The sequence below is a fragment of the Carassius carassius genome, chromosome 26 (assembly GCF_963082965.1).
Source record: "Carassius carassius chromosome 26, fCarCar2.1, whole genome shotgun sequence".
Taxonomy (NCBI): Eukaryota; Metazoa; Chordata; class Actinopteri; order Cypriniformes; family Cyprinidae; genus Carassius; species Carassius carassius.
In genome coordinates, this window is record NC_081780.1 from 15,260,466 (window position 1) to 15,273,354 (window position 12,889).

Here is a 12,889-nt window from a genome sequence, read left to right on the forward strand (position 1 = left end):
AAGCCAGTCTGCCAAAATGACAGCTTGTGCAATGTTCTACTCTAAGATGTAATAGTGTGAATAAGCACATCCTCCGCAGAAGAAAATCAACGTCTGCTTCTACATCACTGCCTGTTTAGCCCCGCCCACCAATTCGTGGATTTAGTGTTTACTAGAAAGGCTGTGAAGACAGCAAGAGTGCAGTGACAAGTTCTATCAAGAAGTCTTTCTTCTGAACCCAGCGTTAGGATAAAATGAACTTTATTTTTAATGAAGATCCAGACCGCTTCAGTAAGAACTTGGTCCTTTGTTCATTTTATTTTACCACAAATTCGTTTACAAACAAGGAACAGTTCAAAGCAAGATTTTTTTAAAAAAGACTGAATCTAAAGACGATGCTGTATTGACAATATTGGATCTGACAGTAATGTCATAACTAAATTATGTTTTTTGATGCCAAAAGTCTTGATAACATTATTAGTTGACCTCAGATAACAAACAGAACAAAATAAAAAAAACAAAGGCAGTTCATGACCCTTTCAAGAGCTAAAGCAATTGAGAAAAATTGCAACTGATGGTGACCTTTTTTCTAAAATGATCTAACGTTCCTAGAAATTCCATTGGGTGCAGAATAATATTAATATCAGATCAAACCTGTCACCTGCACATATTGTCCTCCTGGTGTGAATAAGTTATTTCACAACATATTTCTAAATGTATGCTGTGATCTTCTGCCAATCCGCTATGTTATACATTTATTTATACATTACCCAATAAAACATCACCTCCTTCGAAGATATGTTTTGTAATGAGATAAACTGTAGTTTATCTCTTGAGACCCTGTAAACTAAGTGAGCTAATACTGTAGACATTTGTGAGCAGTAAGGTATGTGTTCAGACAGCCTATGTAAACCTACCATATTCAGGGACCTGCCCTGTGCCTCTCTTGAGCAGCAGGCGAACTCTACGGCCACCCGATTTGATGAGCTCAATGGCCCGAGCGTGGGTCATATCCCTCGTGCTCTCCCCATTTATTTCAATGATCTGATCACCAACCTGCAAAACAGACAAAATACGACTTGAAAAAGTGTTTTTGATGGAAAATCCATTCTGAGCAAACAGCCTACTCTCCAGAACGTTTATCTAGCATTCAGATACCTAAGATTGCGAAGACAGATGTGACAGAACAACAGTAATTATTTTATTTTCAACTTTAAATTGCACTGTCTGGATTTAAAATGAATAACACTATCATTTATAAAGGATAATTATTCAGTAGGATCAATATAGGTCCATAACTCATGTCGCCTGTTTCGGCATTAGCAGTCATGAATGAGATATCGAGTACTAATTAATTTCAGAATTAACATAGCTGGATGAACGAATCATGGGTTCAAGGTTCCTATGAGCTATAATACTGATGCTCTTCATCAACTGTGAGGAAGGTGTACGACTATTGAGGATAATGAGGGACTGGTTAATTGCCATTATTTGATACAGAGGAAGCCGGTAGGATCAATATTACTACAATTAGTTGCCCACTTATTTTTTTCATCATTTGTTTTATCTTAATATTTCTAGCAGCAGTTGTGTCTCTAAATTCATCTGCATTAAAGCACAGCCATCAAAGTGGCGAATCCACAGCCTTTAACAATACATTTCAAGAAAATTACTGTCAGATCATTTGCTGTGAGCAATATTCCTGTTATTATGCATAATCCGTAGGTCTCATTTGTGTGTGGGCTAAGATGTTTTTTTTATTGCAGTAGCCTAATAATAGTTTGCTATTATGAAAGAACACATAACTTAAAAAAATACTAATTATTGCATAAACATATGATAAAAAATGATTGAGCATTAATTCTGCATCTTGGTTATAAGAGGAATATATGGCTGTAAAAAAATAATACTATAATATTCTTCCTTAACACAAACAAATAATATAGACAAAGGTTGTATAATAATGAAAATATTGGCACCAGTAAAACAGGAGAAGCGTATACTGATGCTGAGCAAGTAGGTGCATTGAACTTGTCTTGCATCTGTGGACTTAGTTGGCCAGGGGCTGGGGAAAAAGAACGAGCCAATTATAGTAACAAATGAAGAATTCCTCTCAAATGGTCTGGATAATGTGGAAGTCCGGGCAGGTCGCTGCCAGTGATGGGTGGTAAGTTTTTTATGACTCGTTAAGATCTTGTTTGAATGAGGGGCAGAGAGAAGTATTAACCTCAACTCTCTCATTACTGACAGAAGTGTCTCGTTCTTTTTTCCTACACTATGTTTGGGGCCGGTTCCTCTGACCTCTGTGGTGGAGAGTGTTAGTAAAAGCATTGCTGCTATCAGCGTCAGCAGCTCTCTTATGTTTTTGGTGTATCTAGAGGGTATGTGTGGAAATCTACAGCAGCAGCAGTGTCTGCTGGGGGCTGTATGACTTCATGCTTAATGGACTTTTTAAATACCATGGGTCCGTTTCACCACAAACTAATTATAGATTCAAAAGGCCTTTTGTGCTGTGGATATATTCATGCCCCAAAAGAAGAGAGGATGATGTTTATTGTCAGAACTGAGGCTCTTGAAAGGAAGGGAACGGTCACTATGTGTGATCTGCAGGTAATGGACTAAATATGAAAGGCTGTTATGAGAGGTAGAATATCCTAAAGGGACTGTTTTATTCACATTAGCTCTGACAGCTTCATTACGGATATGAGCTGAACAAACAACAGAACAGCAGCAGAACAAGATAGATGGGCGGATGGATAGATAGCTAGACATAGAGAAAGACAGATGATAGATGGATGGATGAATAATGGACAGACAGACAGAGATAGACATACAGATGATGGATGGATGGACAGAAAGACAGGCAGACAGAAAGAAAGATGATAGATGCATGGATGGATGGATGACAAGACAGGCATACAGACAGAAAATGGATCGATGGATAGATTGATGAACAGACAGACATAGAGATTGACAGACAGATGATGGATGGATTAATGAAAAGATGGATGGATGAACAGAAGGACAGGCAGACAGATAGAGAGACAGATGATGGATGTATGGATGGATGGATGGATAGATCGACAGACAGACGATGGATGGATGGATCGACGGATGGACCGACCAATAGACAGAGCTAGACAGACAGATAATGGATGGATGAATGAATGAAAAGATGGATGGATGGAAGGACAGGGAGACAGATGGATGGACGGATGGATGGATAGATAGACAGACAGATAGTTGGATGGAGACATAGATAGATAGATAGATAGATAGATAGATAGATAGATAGATAGATAGATAGATAGATAGATAGATAGATAGATAGATAGATAGATAGATAGATCTCACCCTCATTCTGCCATTGCGTATTGCTGGTCCATCTTCAGCCAATCGCAGAACGAACAGATCCATCTTATACTCACGGCCTCCACGGATACTAAAGCCAAAACCTTTCATTCCCTTTTCCAGCTCAACCGTGAAGAAATCAAAATCCTGCAAGCACACGATTTGAAACCTATTATGGACATTTAATGGGCATGCAAAACACATAGTTTATGGAAATGACAGTCAGTGCCACATAAGACATTTCAGTGATGAACTACGATATCAATGTGCATTTCTGTGCATTCAGTGTTTGAAAGCTACCTGTGGCATCCTGTAGTCCGGTAAGGGGAAGGTGCGAGGGTCAGTGGACAGCTGCCTGTAGTCCAGCAGTGGGGGGTGTCTGTAATCAAGCGTTGGTGGCTGTCGGTAGTCTGCTACAGGAGGGTGTCGGTAGTCCACCGGGGGTTGGCGGTAATCAGTGAATGGCTGTCGAATATCGGGTTTTACATCCTGTCTTGCTTTTACCTCTGACCTGTAGCTGAACAACCAATCAGAGCAGAACCAATGGCATTTGGTGATGCTGACTCTTATGCAAACATTTGACTTGGACTACTTCTATGGAGTTTTTATGGCAATTTCTTGTCAAACTTGTCTACAAAAATGTGGCAATTTAAAATAGTATTATAGCTTTTATCAACAGCAAATGCTGCAATATATATATACAAGAATAAGGAGATTCTCTCATAATATTTACTCTGTTTATGTCTGTTTTCCAGCGGATGCCGTCAAAACCAACTTACCTCTGACGGAGCTACTACTCTAATGAATTTTAAAGTTTAATGTAGGATAATGTTCTGTTGAAAATGGCAAAGCCTGAGGAGCTCCTGGGTGTATATTGAAACTTGAGTGAGTATGGAGAGGAAGTGAAATCATTGGTCCCTGCAGGGTGTATAAATGATTAAAAACTGTTTTAAAGAGCCATGTAGGTAAATTATTAAGTTCTGTAAGAGATAAGTGATTTTACGCAACAACCTAATAGTGAGAGAGAGTCTGTGAGTCCGAGGGGTTCAGATTCCCTCCATAAATAGTGAACTTTTGTCAAGTTTAACTTGAATACAAAACAAGTTTGACTTGAATTTACCCATTCAAATTATTAGGGATGTACAATATTTCAGCTCCATATTGATTAACAGTCATTTCCAGCAAAATATATATCATTCATGCAGTACATAATAATGTTGTGATGTCTCAAATCCATTAGCATGAAATTATTTAGTGTACAATTTTTAAATGTTTTAATATCAGTCATAACATACAAGGGTGTGGTAACATTAGCCAGCAAAAAGAAAAGAAAAAGAAACGATTTACACTTTCAAACCAAGCAGATTTCTGCAGCAATATTTTATTGATTTTACCCTCACACAGAATTAATGACCATACTGTCTGGATTTCTATTGAAATGACTTGATTTCACCCCGTGTAATTTCACATAGCAATGCTAAAACTAGTACACCCACCTTATAAAATGTAAGTAATAATGTAATTTTGTTGGTGGCTTGCCTGTTGTCATGGCTGTAGATCTGTACTGGCACTGTGGAGGGCTGGGTGGGCGGGTTCTGTTGGGTCACTGAGCTGGGGTGATTGGCTGGGCTGGTTTGAGTGACAGGGCTCGGTTGTGCTTCTGAAGTAGGCTGCGTTGGTTGTGGTGCAGAGTTGGGTTGAGGGGTGGAGTTAGGTGGAGGTACAACACCGGTCTGGTTCACAGTGCTGGATTGGCAAACTGGACTGGGCTGGGCCATTGGGCTCTGCTTCTCTGAACTGCCTGCAGAAGGTGTGCTGTTTGTCTCTGTAAAACGGAGACAAAAAGCTAAGCCATTTTCAGAGCTTTTCTTTGTTACACAGGTATTTTTACTACTAAAGCAATAGTTTAAGTATTGCATGAGTACAGTTTGCTTGTACTGTATGTTATTTTACAAGTTTCCATTTTGGAGGCTGGTTCTGAGCGCTAGTTCATGAATTATACAGCAGACTGCCATAATCTGGCATACTTTGTTAAACTACACAGCGTTAAACTTTTGAATAAGGCAGAATCTATAACAAACAATTTACACACAAAGGAAACATGGGTGCATGACAAAGAATGCAATTGTGGAGTTAAAGGGTTAGTTCACCCCAAAAAGTTTTCTAGTAGCTTCGCAAAATTGAAGTTGATCCATTGACATCATATGGACTGTTTTACATATGTCCTTACTACGTTTCTGGACCTGGGAACATTACAGTTGCGGTTTTATGGGAGGGTCAGAGAGTTCTTAGAATTCATCCAAAATATCTTTATTTGTGCTTTGATGACGAACTAAGATCTCACGTTTTGGAATGACACGAGGGTGAGTAATTAATAACATAATTTTCATTTTGGGGTGAAATATCCCTTTAAAGTGGATTTCTGGTGGCTTGTGCTGAAATACTGCATCTTAAACAAGCAGTGCAACCATTTAGTACATTTGCATTTCAAAAGGATAGTTCACTCAAAAATGAAAATTCTGTTATCATTTATTCACCTTCAATTTCATTACAAAGCTGTATGACTTTTTGGTTATTTAACATATATATATATATATATATATATATATATATATATTTTTTTTTTTTTTCTTTTTTTTTTACATTTGTATTTAATTATTTTAGCACTGACATTTCAGGCATAATCTCACGAAGACCCTCTAGCTTTAACACAAACTAAGATTCAGAAAAAACAGTTACAGCATTTTAAATTCTAAAATTACTTAAATTATGTTCAAAACAACTGTACAAGGATAACTTGTTTAAAAATAATTTTTTACAAAAAAAAGTCAGGGGCTCCTTAAAGCTACAGTACTCCTTAAAGGACACTGCCCCAACTTCTTCCATTGTCAAGAAAAACAGGTAGTCCCGCCCAAACTCACTGTTGGTTGAGACATTGGACATGTCAGAGCAATGTTCAGGAAGTCAACCAATAAATGGCTTACTTATAGTTGTCTCTGCACATTAAACGGAGATACAAGAAAATAGTTTAAAATCAAAATGGCTATTACACATAGTAGCAGTAGCAGAATTAGTGAAGAATCAATATTTGCATAAGAATCAATTCCACAAGCATCAACTCACCCTCCTGAGGGATGATCCTGAGTGTGACGCTGAGTCCCGCGTCCTTGATCAGTTTGACGATGTCAGCATGCGGCATGTTGACGATAGACTGATTGTTGACGGCCAATATGCGATCTCCAACCTTGAGCTTCCCACAGTGGTCTGCTGGACTTCCTTCAATGATGCGGCCGATCTTATGAGGCACGGCTGACAACACACACACACACACACACAAATACTTTTTACGTAATACATCGAGAGAGCTCTCTATCTGTCCTTCCTGATAGTGGATCTGTTTTTATATACGAGCGTGGGCGTTGCATTAGAACATTGTAACTAGCCTCTTCAGCCCTCAAACAGAAGTGCATCCATTATTAATACACCAGTTTATAAAGACATACTGCATTTTTAAAGTCACTATGACCCTTTGGAGCAGCCAACCTGAGTGAGCTATAACAGTAAAGGAATGTCCCAGATTAAAAATAAATTGAAGTATGTGAAGTGTACAAAAATAATAATTCCTTACCAGCAGCAGCCGCGGTTTCAGGCCTGTTCAGGGAGCTGATAATAACGAACCCGAACCCTTCGCTTTCCTTGCGCTGGATGGTGACATCACTAGGCTGCAGATTCTGATTGGCTACATTGTATGGAGGGGAGGAGCCTGTGGTGGATGGGGCGGAGTTTTGAGAGGGGGCGGAGTTGTTACAGAACATTCTGGAGTTGAAGTCACTCCTGGGGGAACTGTGCTGGGTCGATCCAGGGCTGCGGCCGTTCTCTGGACAGGGTTCACCTGAAGATAACAGAGAGAGAAAGAAAATTACTCTGAAATAAAAGGAACACGGCTATATGGGTGAGAAACGATTGTCCAGGGTAGATAAGACTGAGAGGATGAGTCAGACAGAAGGATGGATGAGGAAGGAAGAGCTTGAGAGGGCACAAAATCTGAGCCTCAGCTACACCAAGACAGAGTGGACGAGAGAGGGAGAGAGAGAGACAGAGGACACATGATAAGCAGCAGAGGTACAGTACAGTATATACAGATCCTGCTTCATTACCTCAATCACCTTTATTACCTTTTTCATGTAACAAGAATATATACTTTGCAAAAATCTATAATTGCTGTAACTGTCAGGAAATAACAAGCTTTAGCCTTTAAAGGTTGTTTTTTCAACTTCAGGGAGATTTTTGCCTCAAGGGTTTATTACTATTAAAACAAATGTCAGTTTTTTTCTCTTTTGATATACAAACGTCATATTAAAACCACACTGGAAACTTTGTATCATACTACCATAATTTTTTTATTTTTACTTATTTTTCAAAAGTGTTTCAAGTGCATATTTTATTTTTTACTCTTGTCCTAGACCCAGAGTTTTAATCTTAAAGCGATACTCCGCCCCAAAATGAAAATTTTGACAATCACGTACCCCCATGTCATTCCAAACCCGTAAAAGCTTTGTTCGTCACTCGGAACACAATTTAATATATTTTGGATAAAATCCGGGAGGCTTGAGACTGTCCCATAGACTGCCAAGTAAATAACACTGTCAAGGTCCAGAAAAGTATGAAAGATATCGTCAGAATAGTCCATCTGCCATCAGTGTTTCAACCGTAACAATTCTCCATATCACTGTATGCTGCATATGCTCTTCTGTATCAGCCGCGCCACAAGAATGTGCTGTTTCTACGTATACTTAGCTTTGATTTGAAAGAAAACAGCGCATCATTGTGGCACGGCTGATACTGAAGAGCATACGGTGATATGGAGAGAGACAGAGGAGACTGTTGACGAAGGAATTGTTGAGTAAAGTTTTTTTTTGTTTTCTTCACATATAAAAAGTATTCTCGTCGCTTCATAACGTTATGGTTGAAACACTTATGGCAGATGGACTATTCTGACGCTGTATTTCATACTTTTCTGGACCTTGACAGTTTAATTTACTTGACAGTTAATGGGACAGTCTCAATTTTCATTTTGGGGCGGAGTATCCCTTTAAACTATATATATATATATATATATATACCGTATTTTCCGGAGTATAAGTCACACTTTTTTTCATAGTTTGGTTGGTCCTGCGACTTATAGTCAGGTGCGACTTATTTATCAAAATTAATTTGACGTGAACCAAGAGAAATGAACCAAGAGAAAACATTACCATCTACAGCCGCGAGAGGGCTGAAGTTGGCCACTTTCCACCCAAAATGTTAAAAATATAATTTCAACCACAAATTGCTATTAAACACAGTAGATATGACACTGTATTTTTAAAAAAAATACGTTCACTGTTGGACAATATCTATGTTTCCATCCAAAGATTCAAGTTTAACTAAAGTGCGAATCTGAAATACTCCATAAAACAGTTGCGAATAAAGCTCCGGTCAATCCAACGAGTCAAAAAAAACAAAATCACCACTTCCTGATTAACTGGCATTAAGTAGCACCAAGAAAAGTAGGAGAAGCCACTTAATATAATAATTTTCACGTATAATAAATTAGTTGCACCTTGTGCAATGAGATTGTTTCTTGCACCTCTTGCCACATGTATAGTTTATCTATCTCTGTCGCTGATGAGGGATTCATATGTGATAAATGCAGGGAAATAGTTAGGCTGACAGAGAAGATTTCAGAATTAGAGACACGCATCCAAACTTTAATTGAGGACAGTAAGAAGGTTAGGGCTCTAGATACGGCTTTGGATGCGTCTAGCTCAGGGATTCCTGTACATTGTTCGGTTCCGGAAACAGAGCCCTTGCAGCAGGGCAACTGGGTGACGGTGAGGCAGCGTAGTCGTGGGTCAAAACACCGCTCTTCTGTTCCGATCAAAACATTAAACAGGTTCTCCCCACTCAGTGATGCACCCACTGAGAAACCTGATGAAAGTGCTCTAGTTATTGGTGATTCTATTGTACGGAACGTGAATATAGAGACACCAGCCACCATAGTCAAATGTTTACCGGGAGCCAGAGCGCCTGACATCTTGGCAAATTTAAAAGTGCTGGCTAATGCTAAACGTAAATACAGTAAGATTGTTATTCATGCCGGCGCTAATGATGTTCGACTTCGCCAGTCGGAGATCACTAAAAATAACATTAAAGAGGTGTGTGAACTTGCAAGCACGATGTCAGACACTGTAATATGCTCTGGTCCCCTCCCTGCTTACCGTGGTGATGAGATGCATAGCAGATTGTCATCACTCAATGGCTGGATGTCTAAGTGGTGCCCACAGAAAAACATAGGTTTCATAGACAATTGGACGAGCTGTTGGGGCAGACCTGACCTGCTTAAAAGAGATGGTCTTCATCCCTCCTGGGGTGGCGCCACTCTTCTCTCTAGAAATTTGGCAAATAGTCTTAGTGTTTATACTTGACTAACTGGGGCCCAGGTCAGGAAGCAGACAGACTGGCTAAACCGACCGTCTGCTAGCCTCCTCCCGTCACAGAGGTCAGTTAATTCTCAGCACATAGAGACTTTTTCACCTAGATATCACACTATAGAGACTGTGTCTGTTCCCCGAACTAGAAAAAACAAAAAACGTCCAAACCAAGTTAAGATTAACAATTTAATTGAGGTTCAACAAATAAAAAACAAAAGCAATATGGATAAACAAATGATAAAGCTTGGCTTATTGAATATCAGATCTCTTTCTACGAAAACACTTTTTGTAAATAATATGATCACTGATCATAATATAGATGTACTCTGTTTGACAGAAACCTGGCTAAAACCTGATGATTACATTATTTTAAATGAGTCCACCCCCCAAGATTACTGTTATAAACATGAGCCGCGTCTAAAAGGCAAAGGTGGAGGTGTTGCTTCAATTTATAACAACGTTTTCAGGATCTCTCAGAGAGCAGGCTTCAAGTATAACTCATTTGAAGTAATGGTGCTTCATATAACATTATCCAGAGAAACAAATGTTAATGATAAATCCTCTGTTATGTTTGTACTGGCTACTGTATACAGGCCACCAGGGCACCATACAGACTTTATTAAAGAGTTTGGTGATTTTACATCCGAGTTAGTTCTGGCTGCAGATAAAGTCTTAATAGTTGGTGATTTTAATATCCATGTCGATAATGAAAAAGATGCATTGGGATTAGCATTTATAGACATTCTGAACTCTATTGGTGTTAGACAACACGTTTCAGGACCTACTCATTGTCGAAATCATACTCTAGATTTAATACTGTCACATGGAATTGATGTTGATGGTGTCGAAATTATTCAGCCAAGTGATGATATCTCAGATCATAATTTAGTTTTGTGCAAACTTCATATAGCCAAAATTGTAAATCCAACTTCTTGTTACAAGTATGGAAGAACCATCACTTCTATCACAAAAGACTGCTTTTTAAGTTATCTTCCTGATGTATCCAAGTTCCTTAGCATATCCAAAACTTCAGAACTTGATGATGTAACAGAAACTATGGACTCTCTCTTTTCTAGCACTTTAAATACAGTTGCTCCTTTACGCTTAAGGAAGGTTAAGGAAAACAGTTTGACACCATGGTATAATGAGCATACTCGCACCCTAAAGAGAGCAGCCCGAAAAATGGAGTGCAGCTGGAGGAAAACAAAACTAGAGGTATTTCGTATTGCTTGGCGGGAAAGTAACATATCCTACAGAAAAGCATTAAAAACTGCTTGATCCGATTACTTTTCTTCTCTTTTAGAAGAAAACAAACATAACCCCAGGTATTTATTCAATACAGTGGCTAAATTAACGAAAAATAAAGCCTCAACAAGTGTTGACATTTCCCAACATCACAGCAGTAATGACTTTATGAACTACTTTACTTCTAAAATCGATACTATTAAGAGATAAAATTGCAACCATTCAGCCGTCAGCTACAGTATCACATCAGACAGTGCACTATAGACCCCCTGAGGAACAGTTCCACTCATTCTCTACTATAGGCGAGGAAGAATTGTATAAACTTGTTAAATCATCTAAACCAACAACATGTATGTTAGACCCTATACCATCTAAGCTCCTAAAAGAGGTGCTTCCAGAAGTCATAGATCCTCTTCTGACTATTATTAATTCCTCATTGTCATTAGGATATGTCCCCAAAACCTTCAAACTGGCTGTTATTAAGCCTCTCATCAAAAAACCACAGCTTGACCCCAAAGAACTAGTTAATTATAGACCAATCTCGAATCTCCCTTTTCTGTCCAAGATACTAGAAAAGGTGGTATCCTCACAATTATATTCCTTCTTAGAGAAAAATGGTATATGTGAGGATTTCCAGTCAGGATTTAGACCGTATCATAGTTCCGAGACTGCTCTCCTTAGAGTTACAAATGATCTGCTCTTATCATCTGATCGTGGGTGTATCTCTCTATTAGTTTTATTGGATCTTAGTGCTGCGTTTGACACAATTGACCACAACATTCTTTTGCATAGACTTGAACACTTTGTTGGCATTAATGGAAGTGCATTAGCATGGTTTAAATCGTACTTATATGACCGCCATCAGTTCGTAGCAGTGAATGAAGATGTATCCTATCGATCACAAGTGCAGTATGGAGTACCTCAAGGCTCAGTACTAGGGCCTTTCTGCTAACTTTCTTACTGCTAAATTCTGAAAAAACAGAGGTGTTAATTATAGGACCTAAAAACTCCGCTTGTAATAACCTAGAACACTGTCTAAGACTTGATGGTTGCTCTGTCAATTCTTCGTCATCAGTTAGGAACCTAGGTGTGCTATTTGATCGCAATCTTTCCTTAGAAAGCCACGTTGCTAGCATTTGTAAAACTGCATTTTTCCATCTCAAAAATATATCTAAATTACGGCCTATGCTCTCAATGTCAAATGCAGAAATGTTAATCCATGCTTTTATGACCTCAAGGTTAGATTCTTGTAATGCTTTATTGGGTGGTTGTTCTGCACGCTTAGTAAACAAACTACAGCTAGTCCAAAATGCAGCAGCAAGAGTTCTTACTAGAACCAGGAAGTATGACCATATTAGCCCGGTCCTGTCAACACTGCACTGGCTCCCTATCAAGCATCGTATAGATTTTAAAATATTGCTTATTACCTATAAAGCCCTGAATGGTTTAGCACCTCAGTATTTGAATGAGCTCCTTTTACATTATAATCCTCTACGTCCGCTACGTTCTCAAAACTCAGGCAATTTGATAATACCTAGAATATCAAAATCAACTGCGGGCGGCAGATCCTTTTCCTATTTGGCGCCTAAACTCTGGAATAACCTACCTAACATTGTTCGGGAGGCAGACACACTCTTGCAGTTTAAATCTAGATTAAAGACCCATCTCTTTAACCTGGCATACACATAACATACTAATATGCTTTTATTATCCAAATCCGTTAAAGGATTTTTAGGCTGCATTAATTAGGTAAACCGGAACCGGAAACACTTCCCATAACATCCTATGTACTCGCTACATCATTAGAAGAATGGCATCTATGCTAATATTTGTCTGTTTCT

The 12,889-nt window shown here is 38.7% G+C and overlaps 1 protein-coding gene across 1 annotated transcript in view; it reads right to left on the reverse strand.

Moving 5' to 3' along the window:
- The window catches only part of LOC132105887 (membrane-associated guanylate kinase, WW and PDZ domain-containing protein 2-like), a 219,299-nt gene that overhangs the window by 8,323 nt on the left and 198,087 nt on the right, over positions 1-12,889 (reverse strand). Inside the window, exons 16-21 of the mRNA XM_059511367.1 lie at positions 6,959-7,222; positions 6,454-6,639; positions 4,870-5,155; positions 3,631-3,847; positions 3,334-3,477; positions 897-1,035 (exon numbers count right to left, since the gene is read on the reverse strand). Of these exons, the coding sequence (XP_059367350.1) occupies positions 897-1,035; positions 3,334-3,477; positions 3,631-3,847; positions 4,870-5,155; positions 6,454-6,639; positions 6,959-7,222 (1,236 nt within the window). The remainder of the gene's footprint in view (positions 1-896; positions 1,036-3,333; positions 3,478-3,630; positions 3,848-4,869; positions 5,156-6,453; positions 6,640-6,958; positions 7,223-12,889) is intronic.